Below are 19,405 nucleotides of genomic sequence, written 5' to 3'. Positions count from 1 at the left end.
TTACTCTTCCCTCTTCCCGCTCCTTTGCTCGCGGGTCTCCCCACCTGACCGCAGCCCCGAGGCAGCCGCGCGCTTTCTCCCACGTCCCTCTGGCGCAGTGCCACCGGACCCCTCTGGTTCAGTCCCTGGCAGATCCCCCCTCACCGCGCGACCCCGCCTTTTTCAGCACCCCAGGGTGAGCCCAGCTCAGACTATCATCCGGAAAGCCCCAAAAGTCCCAGCCCAGCGCTGAAGTAACGGGACCATGCCCAGTCCCAGGCCCTGGAGGAGAAAGGCTCGAGGGCGCCCCCACCCCACCCGCCCACCCTCCCCGCTTCTCGCCAGGTCCCTATTGGCTGGCGCGCTCCGCGGCTGGGATGGCAGTGGGAGGGGACCCTCCTTCCTAATGCGGTTATAAAAACAGCGCCTTCGGCGGGGTCCAGTCCTCTGCCACTCTCGCTCCGAGGTCCCCGCGCCAGAGACTCAGCCGCGCTCCCACCACCCACACCCACCGCGCCCTCGTCCGCCTCTTCTCTAGGAGCCAGTCCGCGCCACCGCCGCAGCCCAGCCCATCGCCACCCTCCGCAGCCATGACCACCAGGTCCGTGTCCTCGTCCTCCTACCGCAGGATGTTCGGCGGCCCGGGCACCGCGAGCCGGCCGAGCTCCAGCCGGAGCTACGTGACTACGTCCACCCGCACCTACAGCCTGGGCAGCGCGCTGCGCCCCAGCACCAGCCGCAGCCTCTACGCCTCGTCCCCGGGCGGCGTGTATGCCACGCGCTCCTCTGCCGTGCGCCTGCGGAGCAGCGTGCCCGGGGTGCGGCTCCTCCAGGACTCGGTGGATTTCTCGCTGGCCGACGCCATCAACACCGAGTTCAAGAATACCCGCACCAATGAGAAGGTGGAGCTGCAGGAGCTGAATGACCGCTTCGCCAACTACATCGACAAGGTGCGCTTCCTGGAGCAGCAGAATAAGATCCTGCTGGCCGAGCTCGAGCAGCTCAAGGGCCAGGGCAAGTCGCGCCTGGGGGACCTCTACGAGGAGGAGATGCGGGAGCTGCGCCGGCAGGTGGACCAGCTAACCAACGACAAAGCCCGCGTCGAGGTGGAGCGCGACAACCTGACCGAGGACATCATGCGCCTCCGGGAGAAGTAAGGCTGCGCCCATTGCAAGTCGCTGGGCCTCGGGAGGGGGCTGGAGGGAGAGGGGAACGCCCCCCGCCCCCGCCAGGGCTGCCACGCCCTTGGGGATGAGGCCCGGGGGAGGCCTGCCGGGGGGACTGCGGAGAGCAGCGGCTGTGGCTGTGGCGGCGCAGCCCCGCCCAGAACGCAGACCTTGCAGTTCGCATTTCCCCCTCTGTCCCCACACATTGCCCAAGGACGCTCCGTTTCAAGTTACAGATTTCTTAAAACTACCACTTTGTGTGCAGTTGAAGGCCCTTGGGCACAATGAGAGCGAGTCCTCCAAACTTTTATAAAGTTTCCTGCCCCTTCTGGCGGGCGGCCAATCGCCGGGCTGGCGAAGGAAGGAGGGGAAGGCGGTGGAGGGAGCGAGACAAAGGGATGGTCTCTCGGGGGTGGGTATGGCGGCGCTGTCCTGCAGGTCTGTGCGGCGACCGTGATTGCCCCTCTGCGCGGTGCCCAAGGTCCCACTGAAACCTGCCGAGGGCCACAGGCCTGAAAGCTGCAAGCGCTAGCTGCGCCGAGGTGGCGCAGCGGCTCTGGAGGCGCAGCGCGGCTACGTGGTGGTTGGGTGTGGCCGCCCCGCCCCTGGCGGTTTCCCAGTTCCCCTTTGGTTAATGCGCAACTGTTTCAGATTGCAGGAGGAGATGCTTCAGAGAGAGGAAGCCGAGAACACCCTGCAATCTTTCAGACAGGTTTGTAGGCTCTCTTCCCACTCGCAGCTACCTGACCCCACCCAACACAACCCACGAGCAATTCTAAAAGTTGCTTAACCCACGTCTAAAAAGTGCAAAACTTCAGGGCTGCGCGTAAAGCCCTCTAGTGGCGGGAAGACCACAGATTGGAGCTTCTCATTATTAGAAAAAATATTAATAAAACCGCTTGGACGATTTTTTTGGGGGACGGAGTCTCACTCTGTCGCCCAGGCTGGAGTGCAGTGGCGAGATCTTGGCTCGCAGCAACCTCTGCCTCCCGGGTTCAAGCGATCCTTGAATGATTTCTAAGCCGTTCCTTGGGACATAAAGAAAAATCTTTTAACTTTTTACTTTGTTTCCAAAATGTTGCACAGTTTTGCAACACATTGACCTTCTGGTTTCGAACGGTCACAATTTTAGATTGTGGTTTGCCAAAGTCAAGTCGCTTAATTTTTACAAGGTCACAAAAAGCGCAGTTATGCCCTACAGTTTAAAATGGAAAACGTGTTGGAAGATAAGAAAACTTAGTTTCCAACTGGAATGGAGCCAGCAAGTTTCTTTTCTTCTTTGCAACTTCTATTGTGGCATTAAAGTTCGATGGAAGTATCACTATGCACAACTATTTTGTGATCTAATAAGGGTGAAAAGGAGCCATCTGTCCCCTCGGCTGAGGGGTATTAATGGTTTCTATGGGCTTCACTATGGAATGTAGATACAGACATTCTGGCAAATGTGGTGGCTGTGGACAGAAATAATAGGAGTCTTTGTGTTCCCGGGGAAGCTTTGCAGCAGGCTACATTCTTATTGAATATGTAGTGATGTAAGCACGGTTCTAATTGGACACAAGTATTTGCTAACATCCGTTATCTAATATCTGGCCCAGACTTGAGAAGTATATAATGTAAAAAGTTTTTAAAGCTACAAACATACCTCACATTTTGAAAGTCCTTTCTTGATTGGATTCTTGTATTCTTTAGCACTCTCGCCATAAAAAATAATAATAATAGTAATAAATCTAAGGCTGAAAAATTCAATTTTAACTAAAGGGTTTTTGTGCGTTTTTTTTTTTTTTTTTTTCCCACCAAAATTGGATGGACTTACAGAATTTTTGACTTAAAATTGGAATCCAGAAGCCAGAAGATCCCCATTATAGTCTATAGTTTTATTCCCTGGAATATTTACTGGGATTAACTACAAAGCACTCTCAGATGAATAGTGTAGTACAACATTTTGAAACTGAAATACATTTACCAAATTAATTTAACCACAGCAATGTGTGGTTCATTTTAGTCCTTGAGCATTTTTGATTATCATACCTGTAATGTTTTCTGCAGAGTAGTGAGTTAACGTAAAACAACATCAATACAAAAGATCCTCTGTTTCGAGATTAAGCAAAATTCCTCATTCTCTTTAAGCAAAATTCCTCATTCTCTTCAATGTAATAGTAATACCACATTGATCTTTCTTTGGAGATTAGTAAAATATCTTTTATGTATTTCTTAGGGCTTAGCAAGTAAAAATGAATGTTTTCATCAAGTCTGATCTTTTTATCACCCACTCTTCATTCATTTTTCCACTAAGGTGATAGAAAAGTCTCAACAGTTTAAGACCATAAGGCTATAAACTGAACTCCAAATATAATTGCTGACAAGATAAACAATCCTCACGCATCCTTTTGAGAGGAAATAAAATCTTAGTTGCAAGATTACATGTTCTGAATTGGAATGTTGAGCTGTACAAATGGAAACATAGAAGGACAGCTGAATCAGCAAAAATCCTTCATGTAGTTTCATTCTCTGCAAGTTTGACCAGTCATTCTGAAACAGGCCAACTGAACGGATACAGTGGCAAGCGAAAAAGACACGCCTTTGTAGGATGAGTCAAAGGAGTTTTAGAAGAAAAATCCATCAGAGAAAGCAGAGAAAATACAGTTCAGAGTTACATTTCTTTTCCAATTTTTCCTGAACTGAATCTTTGGCAGCATATCCTGAATTGGGTTATTATTGAATATAAATCTAGCCTTGTACAATGGATGCCACATGATTGCATATTTGCTTTGGAGCCTAAGGATAAGTTTCAAAAGATTTGAGTGGGGAAAAAAAGCTAAAACTCTTGAAGCACAAGTTTCTGTTCTCCATGTACTCAAGTGTACATGAAGTTATGAAAATTTGTCCACCTCTATCATCATGTTATTCCATGAAATTACAAAACAAATCTTAACAATGTTGTGGCATAGATTTTCTAGATTTAAAAAGTAATTAAATTAAAGGAATTACTTTCTTTTTTGAGACAGAGTGTCACTCTGTTGCCCAGGCTGGAGTGCAGTGGCGCTATGTCAGCTCACTACAACCTCTGCCTCCTAGGGTTGAAGAAATTATCCTGCCTCAACCTCTCAAGTAGCTGGGACTACAGATGTGTGCCACCCACCCAGCTAATTTTTGTATTTTCAGTAGAGATGGGGTTTCGCCATGTTGGCTAGGCTGGTCTCAAACTCCTGACCTCAAGTGATCCACCCGCCTCGGCCTCCCAAAGTGCTGGGATTACAAGCAAGAGCCACCATGACCAGCCTTAAAAAGTAATTTTAAAATGTCACCGGTAAAATGTGGATTCAGTCATGATTGAGTGCAGTTTACCATGTGTGTGGACGTTTATTTATTTTAAAATTGTCCGATCACCACCTTGAGTAAAACACAAGGGGTCACAATTAAAATATATTAGTGAGCAGGAGAAAGCACAGCATATTATAGCACTGAATGATTTATAAACCTATTCAAGGGTCATAAAATGTGTCAACACCTTTTCTATAGTAAGGAGACTAGGTTCAGATGGTTAATCTAAGACAAATAAATGAGATAAGCCATAGACTTTTACATCCTCCATGTCCTGTCTTTTCTCTGTTCAAAATAGGATGTTGACAATGCGTCTCTGGCACGTCTTGACCTTGAACGCAAAGTGGAATCTTTGCAAGAAGAGATTGCCTTTTTGAAGAAACTCCATGAAGAGGTTAGTGGAGTGACTTTTGGGGAATGAATGAGGGTAAGGCAGCCCCCACGGCTGGCACAGCTGACGGTCTGTCTGTTCTTTTTGCAGGAAATCCAGGAGCTGCAGGCTCAGATTCAGGAACAGCATGTCCAGATCGATGTGGATGTTTCCAAGCCTGACCTCACGGCTGCCCTGCGTGACGTACGTCAGCAATATGAAAGTGTGGCTGCCAAGAACCTGCAGGAGGCAGAAGAATGGTACAAGTCCAAGGTAGGAAACAAATCAGTGTGGCTTGAACAAAAGAAAAGCATTGTGTTCTCAATACCCCATACCTGTGTGCGATTCCTAAATATCCTCTAGCTCCAATGCAAAGCTGGCTTTGACTTCTTGCTCACATTGTGTTTGTCGCCACGGCCTTCCCACCACTCACATCACCTCCTTTATATATATATATGTATATTTATGAGACAGAGTCTTGCTCTACTGCCCAGGCTGAAGCGCAGTGGCATCATCTTGGCACACGGCAGCCTCCGCCTCCCAAGTTCAAGTGGTTCTCCTGTCTCAGCCTCCTAAGTAGCTGGGACCATAGGCAAGCACCACCATGTCTGGCTAATTTTTGTCTTTTTAGTAGAGATGGGGTTTCACCATGTTGATCAGGCTGCTCTCAAACTTCTGACCTCAGGTGATCCACCCGCCTTAGCCTCCCAAAATGTTGGGATTACAGGTGTGAGCCACCACACCTGGCCACATCACCTCGTTCAGAATAGCAGACTCCCTTTTCCCTAACCTTGCCTCCAAGTAAACCCCAATGCCATACCTTTGACGTCCACTGTGTTGAAATGAGCATAGTAGAGTGAACTTTGAAAATATTAATGTCAGTACTCCACTGCTCTTTCCCTGACTTTCAAAACAGAAATTTAAACCTATACTGGAAGACATTCAGTGAGAAATACGATTTTTTTTCTAAGAGAATCAAAAGACTTGAATGTGAGCAATCTACATTTCTGTTTTCTTCCTAACAGTTTGCTGACCTCTCCGAGGCTGCCAACCGGAACAATGACGCCCTACGCCAGGCAAAGCAGGAGTCCAATGAATACCGGAGACAGGTGCAATCCCTCACCTGTGAAGTGGATGCCCTTAAAGGAACCGTGAGTACCAACCCTGCAGTAAAAGAGGGAAAATAATGACTCATTCTGTTGACTAAGCTCATGGTGATAACCTGAACAAAATGCTGAGTGAGTAAAAATTTATACCTTAATGCAAAGAAAATGAATTATCAAGACAGACTCAAAATGGACTTGATGAAGCTCTTGAAGGTTTTAGCTTGCATATATCATTGCTTCTCATATGAAGGACTTGGTACTTGTATTCTCCACCAAAAATTATAGTGGTCGCCATTTGCCACTAATGGAAATTATTGCAGAAGGTCTGTAAATGTTTCTGGGAACAGCTGGGGTTTTCTGAGAAATAACACCAGAGATCTTTCTCACCTCCTACAGAATGAGTCCCTGGAACGCCAGATGCGTGAAATGGAAGAGAACTTTGCCGTTGAAGCTGCTAACTACCAAGACACTATTGGCCGTCTGCAAGATGAGATTCAGAATATGAAGGAGGAAATGGCTCGTCACCTTCGTGAATACCAAGACCTGCTCAATGTTAAGATGGCCCTTGACATTGAGATTGCCACCTACAGGAAGCTGCTGGAAGGCGAGGAGAGCAGGTAGGGAACTCAGACTTGGATGCGTGAACTAATGGTGACCATTTGTTAGGCCCTGTGCCACTGGCCTCTAAGCACAGTGTCACATTTAGTCTTTAGAAAGTTTCTTTGAGATAACTACTTTCCACTTTTTGTAGAGGAGGAATTTGAATTGAGAGAGAGTAAATAACTTGCTGAAGTAAGGGTTAACCAACAGCAGAGCTGGGATTTGAACCCACAAATCTGTCAAAACCTCCACTCTTCTAACTCCTGTTCATGCCTCTGTGGAGAAAATGTAGTAACATATTTTAAATGTACTAACAAGACCAGTCGTAGGAAAATGTTTCTGAGACAAATCCCTAGTTTATGACTTAAAACAGTACATTCTCTTACATGACGAAAACGAGAAGTGCATTAATTTGTTCCTAGTGGTTGAAGTTATGTGCCTACAATTTTACTGTTTCTCTTCATCTGTTTATAGGATTTCTCTGCCTCTTCCAAACTTTTCCTCCCTGAACCTGAGGGGTAAGCATTTTATTTCCCTTTAAGAAAAACATCAGCAGCTTGTAACCATGGTGTTTATGTCAAAGCATTCTTTTTTTTAGGATATCTGAAAAATGCCATATAAGAGAAAACTCTGTAAAACATCTACTTTTCAAACCCAAGTACACTCTTGCATTCTATGCTCTAAGTTAAATGCAAACTCCTTTTTCCTTCTTCCTGCTGCAAGTGCTGTCTCATCCTGATTCTCAAGTGTGTCAGGGCCTGGGCTTGCAAACAGAGACTACTCAAAAATTATTTGGAGAGTAGCACTTCACACAATTGTCTCTCCCCCACAAATCATAATTGTTTCACTAAAATGGTTACTTGGTTTTTCTAAGAAAAAAGTCATTTGTACTCATTTTTGGCCTCTTTTTGTTTATTTAGAAACTAATCTGGATTCACTCCCTCTGGTGGACACCCACTCAAAAAGGACACTTCTGATTAAGACGGTTGAAACTAGAGATGGACAGGTTGGTATCTTTTAAGTAAAATGTAGAGTAATCTCAGACAGGAGTTGATATGTTTTAAATCAATGGATCTGCATCTCAGATACAGCAGGCTAATTTGAGAGGTTCAGGTTTCATTCATGCCTACTAAAAAAAGAATAGGCTCCTTCTTCAGCAGTACACACAGCCAACTAATTATTTGGCTCCTGGATGTGAAGCTGAGATAGCAATCTTCCTACACTCCAAAATTAGTGATTTGCTTTGGTGCTTAATTTGAAGTGGGAGTAAGCTTCCTTAAACCACTTCCTAAAGCAGCTACAAGAAACAGCTTCACTAGACTACGTCAATATGGGGAATGCTTTGATCCTGGACATATGGCGTCTTCCTACCTCCATACTTTATAGATTCCTGAACCCATCTATATAATACAAGCATGTGCCATACGATCATTTAGTTTTAATATGTCTTCATTGCTTTTAAACTTGGCTGTGTTGTGTACAACTATTATACCATCCTTTATAAACACACTTTTTTTTTAAAAAAATTCTTTTTGTAAGTTACAACATTCCATTGGATTCTTATATTGCCTGTAGTGGAAGAGTCTTGTGTGTCTGCTGCTTCTAGCTTTCACTCGTGCAGAAGCAACATAACTGTCTGATTTGCACAATAAATTATATCTATTTAGCATGATTTTTATTTGCCATGATATATAGGATAATTTAATCTTTGGCATGTGGCATTACATTTATTTGGGTTTTTTTTTTTTAAACAGGTTATCAACGAAACTTCTCAGCATCACGATGACCTTGAATAAAAATTGCACACACTCGGTGCAGCAATATATTACCAGCAAGAATAAAAAAGAAATCCATATCTTAAAGAAACAGCTTTCAAGTGCCTTTCTGCAGTTTTTCAGGAGCGCAAGATAGATTTGGAATAGGAATAAGCTCTAGTTCTTAACAACCGACACTCCTAAAAGATTTAGAAAAAAGTTTACGACATAATCTAGTTTACAGAAAAATCTTGTGCTAGAATACTTTTTAAAAGGTATTTTGAATATCATTAAAACTGCTTTTTTTCCAGCAAGTATCTGACCAACTTTTTCTGCTTCAATAAATCTTTGGAAAAACTCTTTTGTTGTGTTATTTATTGGATAGTAGCTAAACAATTCTCTATTTGGTCCTATTAGTTAATTTGTCATTACAATCACGTAACTTGATAAATTCAGGTTATTTATGCTTGAGATGTAGTTCTTAATTTTGTCATTTTTGACAGACCTCACTTCTTTTTATTATTACTTAAAAACATTTACAAATAGGTGCTGTCGAATAAAATAACTTGTACCAAAATGAAGATAGGTCTCTATACAATGAGCTCAGCTCTGTGATTTTAATAATAACAAACAGACTTCCTAAAATTAAAAAATAAAAACTTTTTTAGTACATATAGCATATAGTAACACAAATTCCACTTTGAGAGTTAAAACATATAGGAAGTTGTCAAGATATAGGGACTTATCTTCCGCTAGCAAGATGCAGAGAAATGGAAAAAGTTCACCGAGGTTTTATTTAAGACAGGATCTCACTTTGTCACTCAAGCTGGAGTAAAGTGACTCAATCATAGCACTGCAGCCAACTCCTAGGCTCAGGCAATCCTCCCACCTCAACCTCCTCAGTAGCTAGGAGTATTCGAAACAAATGAACGTCTAACTTTAGCCTAAAATGTGAGTTGTCTTCCCACGACTAAACACACACCTGGCTAACTGCTTAAATTTTTTGTAGAGCTGGGGTCTTGATGTGTCGTCCAGCCTAGTCTGGAACTCCTGTGCTCAAGCAATCTTCCCTTGGCCTCCCAGGATGCTGGGATTACAGGCATGAGCGACCACACTCAGCCCAGTTCACCAAGTTTTAATACAGGAAACCACTCTGCTTTATTGCGTGTGTGTTTGTGATATCTATACCTATATCCATCTATCCATAGATACAGATTTTTCTTTCTTTTTCTTTTTTATTTATCAATTTTTTTATTATACTCTAAGTTCTAGGGTGCATGTGCACAACGTGCAGGTTTGTTACATATATATACTTGTGCCATGTTGGTGTGCTGCACCCATCAACTCGTCAGCACCCATCAACTCGTCACTTACATCAGGTATGACTCCCAATGCCATCCCTCCCCTCTACCCCCTCCCCATAATAGGCCCTGGTGTGTGATGTTCCCCTTCCCATGTCCAAATGATCTCATCATTCAATTCCCACCTATGACTGAGAACATGCAGTGTTTGGTTTTTCTGTTCTTGTGATAGTTTGCTGACAATGATGGTTTCCAGCTGCATCCATGTCCCTACAAAGGACATGAACTCATCCTTTTTCATGGCTGCATAGTATTCCATGGTGTATATGTGCCACATTTTCTTAATCCAGTCTGTCACTGATGGACATTTGGGTTGATTCCAAGTCTTTGCTATTGTGAATAGTGCCACAATAAACATGTGTGCATGTGTCTTTATAGCAGCATGATTTATAATCCTTTGGGTATATACCCAGTAATGCGATGGCTGGGTCATATGGTATTTCTAGTTCTAGATCCTTGAGGAATCGCCATACTGTCTTCCACAATGGTTGAACCAGTTTACAATCCCACCAACAGTGTAAAAGTGTTCCTATTTCTCCACATCCTCTCCAGCACCTGTTGTTTCCTGACTTTTTAATGATTGCCATTCTAACTGGTGTGAGATGGTATCTCATGGTGGTTTTGATTTGCATTTCTCTGATGGCCAGTGATGATGAGCATTTTTTCATGTGTCTGTTGGCTGTATGCATGTCTTCTTTTGAGAAATGTCTGTTCCTATCCTTTGCCCACTTTTTGTTTTTTTCTCATAAATTTGTTTGAGTTCTTTGTAGGTTCTGGATATTAGCCCTTTGACAGATGAGTAGATTGCAAACATTTTCTCCCATTCTGTAGGTTGCCTGTTCGCTCTGATGGTAGTTTCTTTTGCTGTGCAGAAGGTCTTTACTTTAATTAGATCCTGTTTGTCAATTATGGCTTTTGTTGCCATTGCTTTTGGTGTTTTAGACATGAAGTCCTTGCCCATGCCTATGTCCTGAATGGTATTACCTAGGTTTTCTTCTAGGGTTTTTATGGTATTAGGTCTAACATTTAAGTCTCTAATCCATCTTGAATTAATTTTCATATAAGGAGTAAGGAAAGGATCCAGTTTAGCTTTCTACTTATGGCTAGCCAATTTTCCCAGCACCATTTATTAAATAGGGAATCCTTTCCCCATTGCTTGTTTTTGTCAGGTTTGTCAAAGATCAGATGGCTGTAGATGTGTGGTATTATTTCTGAGGGCTCTGTTCTGTTCCATTGGTCTATATCTCTGTTTTGGTACCAGTACCATGCTGTTTTGGTTACTGTAGCCTTTTAGTATAGTTTGAAGTCAGGTAGCATGATGCCTCCAGCTTTGTTCTTTTGACCTAGGATTGTCTTGGCAATGCGGGGTCTTTTGTGGTTCCATATGAACTTTAAAGCAGTTTTTATTCCAATTCTGTGAAGAAAGTCATTGGTAGCTTGATGGGAATGGCATTGAATCTATAAATTACCTTGGGCAGTATGGCCATTTTCACAATATTGATTCTTCCTATCCATGAGCATGGTATGTTCTTCCATTTGTTTGTGTCCTCTTTTATTTCACTGAGCAGTGGTTTGTAGTTCTCCTTGAAGAAGTCCTTTACATCCCTTGTAAGTTGGATTCCTAGGTATTTTATTCTCTTTGAAGCAATTGTGAATGGGAGTTCATTCATGATTTGGCTCTCTGTTTGTCTGTTACTGGTGTATAAGAATGCTTGTGATTTTTGCACATTAATTTTGTATCCTGAGACTTTGCTGAAGTTGCTTATCAGCTTAAGGAGATTTTGGGCTGAGATGATGGGCTTTTCTAAACATACAATCATGTCATCTGCAAACAGGGACAATTTGACTTCTTCTTTTCCTAACTGAATACCCTTTATTTCTTTCTCTTGCCTGATTGCCCTAGCCAGAACTTCCAACACTATGTTGAATACGAGTGGTGAGAGAGGGCATCCCTGTCTTGTGCCAGTTTTCAAAGGGAATTTTTCCAGTTTTTGCCCATTCAGTATGATATTAGCTGTGGGTTTGTCATAAATAGCTCTTATTATTTTGAGATACATTCCATCAGTACCGAATTTATTGAGAGTTTTTAGCATGAAGGGCTGTTGAATTTTGTCAAAGGACTTTTCTGCATCCATTGAGAAAATCATGTGGGTTTTGTCTTTCGTTCTGTTTATATGCTGGATTACATTTATTGATTTGTGTACATTGAACCAGTCTTGCATCCTAGGGATGAAGCCTGATCATGGTGGATAAGCTTTTTGATGTGCTGCTGGATTCAGTTTGCCAGTATTTTATTGAGGATTTTTTCATCGATGTTCATCAGGGATATTGGTCTAAAATTCTCTTGTTTTGTTGTGTCTCTGCCTGGCTTTGGTATCAGGATGATGTTGGCCTCATAAAATGAGTTAGGGAGGATTCCCTCTTTTTCTGTTGATTGGAATACTTTCAGAAGTAATGGTACCAGCTCCTCCTTGTACCTCCAGTAGAATTCGGCTGTGAATCCATCTGGTCCTGGACTTTTTTTGGTTGGTAGGCTATTAATTATTGCCTCAATTTCAGAGCCTATTATTGGTCTATTCAGGGATTCAACTTCTTCCTGGTTTAGTCTTGGGAGAGTGTAAGTGTCCAGGAAATTATCCATTTCTTCTAGGTTTTCTAGTTTATTTGCATAGAGGTGTTTATAGTATTCTCTGATGGTAGTTTGTATTTCTTTGGGGTCGGTGGTGATATCCCCTTTATCATTTTTTATTGCGTCTATTTGATTCTTCTCTCTTTTCTTCTTTATTAGTCTTGCTAGCGGTCTATCAATTTTGTTGATCTTTTCAAAAAACCAGCTCCTGGATTCATTGATTTTTTGGAGGATTTTTTCTGTCTCTATCTCCTTCAGTTCTGCTCTGATCTTAGTTATTTCTTGCCTTCTGCTAGCTTTTGAATGTGTTTGCTCTTGCTTCTCTAGTTCTTTTAATTGTGATGTTAGGGTGTCAATTTTAGATCTTTCCAGTTTTCTCTTGTGGGCATTTAGTGCTATAAATTTCCCTCTACACACTGCTTTAAATGTGTCCCAGAGATTCTGGTATGTTGTATCTTTGTTCTCGGTTTCAAAGGACATCTTTATTTCTGCCTTCATTTCGTTATGTACCCAGTAGTTATTCAGGAGCAGGTTGTTCAGTTTCCATGTAGTTGAGCGGTTTTGATTGATTTTCTTAGTCCTAAGTTCTAGTTTGATTGCACTGTGGTCTGAGAGACAGTTTGTTATAATTTCTGTTCTTTTACATTTGCTGAGGAGTGCTTTACTTCCAACTATGTGGTCAATTTTGGAATAAGTGCGATGTGGTGCTGAGAAGAATGTATATCCTGTTGCTTTGGGGTGGAGAGTTCTGTAGATGTCTATTAGGTCCGCTTGGTGCAGAGTTGAGTTCAAGTCCTGGATATCCTTGTTAACTTTCTGTCTCATTGAGCCGTCTAATGTAGACATAGATACAGATATTTTTAAAGACCTTTGTGTTTGAAGAATGGCATTAGGCACTAAATAAAAACCCTTGCCTTTTCTTCCAGGGAGATGAGATTGTTACATGTGAATCACATGGTTTCAAAGTCCAGAGCAATAAAAATGAAGTGGCACAGTCATGGAAAACTCTCTAGAAACCACTCAGTGTGAGCATAGAACTTACATAAATAGATGAGAGAAGGTATTGCTGAGAGGCAATAGTGTAGTAATGGCCAATAATGTGTGTTCTGGAGTGAAAACTCCTTCGGGTACATTCTCAGACTTCTCTTAACTTTCAAATTCTGGAAATATTACTATCTTCTCTCCTCCAAGAATAATGTGGTAGACATTGCTGTAATTTTTCTGTGTTTGCATCTGCTTCTCTCTGGAGTTGCCTAGTGAGATGGTTCTCAGAAAGCCCTGCCTGTTTGCAGGAATATTCACTGTGACTTTCATCATTTCCATTACTGTGGGTACTGCATGATTAAAGAAAGGATTGGGGCTGGATGCAGTGGCTCATGCTCATAATCTCAGCACTTTCGGAAGCTGAGGCGGGTGGATCACTTGAAGTCAGGAGTTCCAGACTAGCCTGGCCAACATGGCGAAATCCTGTCTCCACAAAAAATACAAAACTTAGCCAGCCGTGGTGTGCATGCCTATAATCCCAGCTACTCAGAAGGCAGAGGCAGGAGAATTGCTTCAAACTGGAAGGTGGAGGTTGCAGTGAGCCGAGATTGTACCACTAAACTCCAACCTGGGTGACAGAGCAAGATCCTGTCTTACAAAAAAAGAAAAGGATTGGATTGGCTGCTGAAGTAAGTCCTAGCCAGAGTGACTTTACATTCTAGTTTACTTGGGACACTCTTGGTTTCTGACTGTTGTGTAAGCATAATTATTAATAATAACAGTTTGGACAATAGATTGTATGTGGTCAGGTCATGCTACTCTTAGCATAATCTTATAGGAAAGGGAATTCATCGTGGGGTTCCCTGAATGTGTCTGTCCCTTCAACCCCCATATTCAAACAACTGACATGGAAAATGGCATGATTAATTTTATCAGTGTATACGTCCAGGTCTTTGGGCGCTTACGAAACTTTCTATTTGATTTTTCATTCTGTTTTCCGTTCTTTAACCATTCTCGCCACTGTTCCCCACAGTCTCCTAACCCTATGATGCCTGTCTCCTCTTCCACTTCTATCCCACCTTTGGCTTATAAGGGTCATCCAGGGAAGACCCCAGACCCGTGTTGGTTTTCTTCACACACCAGACCCCTTATGATTAAAAAACAAAATTAAAAAGCAAGCCACAGTTTTCTTTTGCGGGAAAGGAACCAGGACAGCAAGTTCTGCTCATACCTGTTGAGATTAGTGGACTCCCACCCTTAAGAATCCCTTACAGAATCTTGGGACTTTTTGGACACCCAGGCAACAGGTCCCAGATCCCGGGTCCTGCAACCCCAAACATCGTGATTAAATGGGAGGCCTCTGGTCCCTGCCTGCCCTGGGTGCTCATGGACACGGCTGCTGCTCCGCACTTCTCCCTGCCAGGCTCCCTCCTCCTCCTCCTGCTCAGCCTGTGTGCACTGGTCTCAGCCCAGCTTACTGTCGTGGGACCAGCTAGTCCCATCCTGGCCATGGTGGGAGAAAACACTACATTACATTGCCATCTGTCACCCGAGAAAAATGCTGAGGACATGGAGGTGGTTCCGGTCTCAGTTCTCCGCTGCAGTGTTTGTGTATAAGGGTGGGAGAGAGAGAACAGAGGAGCAGATGGAGGAGTACCGAGGAAGAATCACCTTTGTGAACAAAGGCATCAGCAGGGGCAGCGTGGCCCTGGTCGGACACAATGTCACAGCCCAGGAGAATGACATCTACCGCTGTCACTTCCAAGAAGGCTGGTCCTATGACAAGGCCATCCTGCGCCTCGTGGTGGCAGGCCTTGGCTCTAAGCCCCTCATTGAAATCAAGGCCCAAGAGGATGGGAGCATTTGGCTGCAGTGCATATCTGGAGGGTGGTACCCAGAGCCCCTCACAGCGTGGAGGGACCTCTACAGTGAGATCGTGCCCACCCTGAAGGAGGTTTCCATTGCTGATGCAGACGGCTTCTTCGTGGTCACCACAGCTGTGATCATCAGAGACAAGTCTGTGAGGAATGTATTCTGCTCTATCGAAAACACCCTGCTCAGCCAGGAGAAGGAAACTGTCGTTTTTATTCCAGAATCCTTTATACCCAGCACATCTCCGTGGATGGTGGCCCTTGCTGTCATCCTGACCACAACTCCCTGGATGGTGTCCCTGGCTGTCATCCTGGCTGTTTTCCTCATCTTCATGGCTGTGAGCATCTGTTGCATCAAGAAACTTCAAAGGGAAAAAAAGATTCTGTCAGGGGAAAAGGAAGTTGAACAAGAGGAAAAAGAAATTGCACAGCAACTTCAGGAAGAATTGCGATGGAGAACATTCTTACATGCTGCACCAAAGAATCCAAGCTTTACCAGATACTCGGGTCCACGGACCTTTCCTCTTTGCTGATGTGGTCCTGGATCCAGACACCACCCATCCCGAGCTCTTCCTGTCAGAGGACCAGAGAAGTGTGAGACAGGGCCCCTACAGGCAGAGTGCCTGACAACCCAGAGAGGTTCGACAGTCAGCCTTGTGTCCTGGGATGGGAGAGCTTCGCCTCAGGGAAACATGACTGGGAGGTGGAGGTGGAAAACGTGATGGTGTGGACTGTGGGGGTCTGTGGAGACGGTATTGAGAGGAAAGGGGAGGTCCTGCTGATTCCTCAGAATGGCTTCTGGACCCTGGAGATGTTTGGAAACCAATACTGGGCCCTGTCCTCCCCTGATAGGATTCTCCCTTTGAAGGAGTCCCTTTGCTGGGTGCCCATCTTCCTGGACTACGAAGCTGGAGATGTCTCCTTCTACAACATGAGGGACAGATCGCACATCTACACATGTCCCCGTTCAGCATTTTCCGTGCCTGTGAGGCCCTTCTTCAGGATAGGGTCTGGTGACAGCCCCATCTTCATCTGCCCTGTACTCACAGGAGCCAGTGGGGTCACGGTGCCTGACGAGGGCCTGACACTTCACAGAGTGGGGACCCAGCAGAGCCTGTAGAATCAATTCCCTGGACTCACAGCCATGCAGATAAGTCCCGGCCATCTCAGCAGCCACCGCACAACACTCCTAATGGAAGACATGCCCTCCTCCCCTCTGCTCACATGAGAGAACATCTTCCCGCTGCCTTTTTCACACCCACTCCAGCCCTCAGCCCCAGTTTTCTCCTCCTCACTAGGCCGTGGCTTTAGTAGCTCCTTTGCTTGTAATTATGGGATGGAATCCAGGCATGGGAACTAGTTGTTTCATAGCTCCCAGCCAAGAGGAATGTGTGAGAAGCTGTTGGGCAGCGAACCTGCTGTTTACATCAGAATGACCACATTGAGCCCAATATGCCAGTTGGCACCAGATGCTACGGACTTGGAATGAGGCCAACAGGATTCGCCAGGATGAGAGAGGAGAGAGGAATCCACAGGACCACCAGAGGGTAGAGGGAACCAGATATGCAGGTCAGAGATAGAGGCAGTGGAACCAGAGAGCTGGGACGCACCAAGGTTGTAAGGATGGCTAAGTCCCACCATAGCAGCTAAAGGGTCCTGGGAGACGATGGCTCATTTCCACCCAGCCCCAGGATTTCCACAACACACACCCACAGGCCTGGACCTGGGACGAAGATGAATGAAGAACATGGACTCATGTGGATGTGGATGTGGATTGCCTCATGTGTCCCTGCAATAAGCAAGGAGTCAGTACTTAGTCCCTGAGTGTGGTTGAGGTTTGAGGTCCTGGTCGAGCAGGGCAGTACTGGACCTGGTCTACGTCAGCATTCAGGTTCAGTGGGGACACCAGTGGTTTCAAACTTCCTGATCTAATTATATCTTTAGACACTTAGAATTATTGAGGACCTTAAAGAGTTTTTGTTTATTTGGGTTAATATTTGTTAATATTTATGGCATTTGACATTGAAACAAAAATTTAAAATGCTATCTTTTAATTCATGTTAAAATAGCATGAATAAATCAATTATAGGTTAGTATAAATAGGGTGTTCTGTGAAAAAGCAATCTATTGTGTCCAAATAAAAGAACAAGAAGTGTGAGAAAAAAAAAATCCCTCACAGATGAAGGCCAGGCATGGTGACCAAGATGGGTGGATCACCTGAGGTCAGGAGTTCAAGACCAGCCTGGCCAATAAGGCAAAACCCTGTCTCTACTAAAAATACAAAAATTAGCCAGCTGTGGTAGTGCACACCTGTAATCTCAACTACTCAGGAGGCTGAGGCATGAGAATTGTTTGAATCCAGGAGACGGAGGTTGCAGTGAGCTGAGATTGTGCCACTGCACTCTCGCCTGGGCAACAGAGTGAGACTCTGTCTGGAAAAAAAAAAAAAATCCTTTACAGATGGAAACAACAGAAACTGGGGACTTCAAAAAGGAGGAGGTTGGGAGGAGGGCAAGTGTGGAAAACCACCTATTCAGTACTGTGTTCACTGTTTGGGTGACGGGTTCAATAGCAGCCCAAGCTCCAGCATTACACAATATATCTATGTAACAAACCTGCACATACACCCCTGAATCTCAATTTTAAAAAAACCTCTTACAGCTCTTTCTAAAGTCACACCCCAGAAATGGAAAAGAGGAGTGGGCCTCCCTTATCTGTGACTGTCAGAAATTAGACCGTAATGAAAAGCTTTGCAGGGGCCCCATCTCATAAGAATTCAAATCTATTTCAGTCTTCTTCTATTTTATCTTTAATTATACTGTTAGCATTTTTCCTTATCTTCCACTTTGAAAAATTTATAAAAAGCAACTATGTTCTCACCACCTATGGTGAAAGAGAGATTAATGCTCGGTTCTTTTATGTATAACGTTAATCCAAGATTAAAGGAGATGGAAAAAAGTAGGGGTGTGGGGAGAAGGAAATGGTGGCATAAAGTGTTTAAGTCTGAAAAAAAGTTACTAAGGGGATGGTGAAATCCATGGAACTCATGTGACTCTAAAGTCCCGCTAAGTTTTCTCACAGTGACAGATGGAACAGGCTGCTGGTGAATGAAACAAATGTCTACTTTTAGCCTAAAACGTAGTGAGTTGTCTTCCCATAACTAGCTGCTAACAAAGGCGCTAAGAAAACAAAACCTCTACCCAGGCTATGAGACTAAGGGAGTGAGTGTGTGTAGTGATGGGGGAGGGAGACAGATTTTCACTCCAAATATGGTCTGAATGTTTGCGTCCTCCCAGATTTTATGTTGAAACCTAACCTGCAACGTAATGGTATTCAGATATAATTCTCTTAGGAGGCGAAAGTCCTTATGAATGAGATTAATGGTCTCATAAAAGAAACTCCAGGCCGGGCGTGGTGGCTCACGCTTGTAATCTCAGCACGTTTGGAGGCTGAGGCAGGTGGATTATTTGAGTCCAGGAATTTCAGACCAGCGTGGGCAACATGGTGAAACTCTGTCTCTACCAAAAAAAAAAAAAAAGCCAGATGTGGTGGTGCACACCTGTAGTCCCAGCTACTCGGGAGGCTGAGGTCGGAGAATCACTTAAGCCCTGGAGGCAGAAGTTACATGAGCCAAGATCATGCCACTGTACTCTAATCTGGGTTACAGAGTGAGACCCTACCTCAAAAAAATAAATAAAATAAAATAAAATAAAATAAAATATACCCCATAATCCCAACACTTTGGGAGGCTGAGGCAGGAGGATTGCTTGAGACCAGAGTTCAAGACCAGCTTGGGCAACAATGTGAGGCCCCATATCTACAAAAAATAAAAAAATAAAAAAACAGGCATGGTGGTACGTGTCTATAGTCCCAGCTACTTGGGAGGCTGAGGTGGGAGGATCATGGGAACCCAGGAACTCAAGGCTGCAGTGAGCTAAGAAGGTGCCACTGTACTCCAGCCTAGGTGACACAGGAGACCCCATCTCAAAAAAAAGAGACCCTTAAAAACCCACTTGTCCCTTCCATCATGCGAGGACACAGCCAGAAGGCACCTTCTATGAACCAGGAGGAAGGGGCCCTCACCAGACGTGGAATCCGCTGGCGCTTTGATCATGAACTTCTCAGCCTCCAGAGCTGCGAGAAATGTTTCTGTTGTTTAAAAGCCACCCAGTGCACGTGATTTTTGTTACAGCAGCCCAAACAGCCTAAGACAGCTTGATCCTAAGGATTACTCATGAGCTTTTTGAAGGAAGCAAGGATAAAG

The 19,405-nt window shown here is 44.1% G+C and overlaps 2 protein-coding genes across 2 annotated transcripts; both read left to right on the top strand.

Annotated features, from left to right (window-relative positions):
- The first annotated feature begins 421 nt into the window (after positions 1 to 421).
- On the top strand, positions 422 to 8,656 carry LOC105488219 (vimentin). The gene is made up of 9 exons (XM_011752092.3): positions 422 to 1,132; positions 1,797 to 1,857; positions 4,765 to 4,860; positions 4,948 to 5,109; positions 5,862 to 5,987; positions 6,339 to 6,559; positions 7,017 to 7,060; positions 7,463 to 7,548; positions 8,297 to 8,656. Exons 1-9 carry the CDS (start codon positions 570 to 572, stop codon positions 8,336 to 8,338), a joined length of 1,401 nt encoding a protein of 466 aa, XP_011750394.1. The 5' UTR covers positions 422 to 569; the 3' UTR covers positions 8,339 to 8,656.
- Positions 8,657 to 14,629: 5,973 nt separating this feature from the next.
- Positions 14,630 to 16,364, top strand: LOC105488220 (butyrophilin subfamily 2 member A2-like). The gene is given in 4 exon segments (XM_071068873.1): positions 14,630 to 14,841; positions 14,843 to 15,613; positions 15,669 to 15,755; positions 15,757 to 16,364. Coding segments are annotated over 4 exon segments (1,548 nt in total). The 5' UTR covers positions 14,630 to 14,656; the 3' UTR covers positions 16,262 to 16,364.
- Positions 16,365 to 19,405: the final 3,041 nt, after the last annotated feature.

This window comes from Macaca nemestrina, chromosome 9 (assembly GCF_043159975.1).
Source record: "Macaca nemestrina isolate mMacNem1 chromosome 9, mMacNem.hap1, whole genome shotgun sequence".
Lineage (NCBI taxonomy): Eukaryota > Metazoa > Chordata > Mammalia > Primates > Cercopithecidae > Macaca > Macaca nemestrina.
Note: the sequence above shows the minus strand (reverse complement) of the source record. Positions and strands in the feature narration are given on the sequence as shown.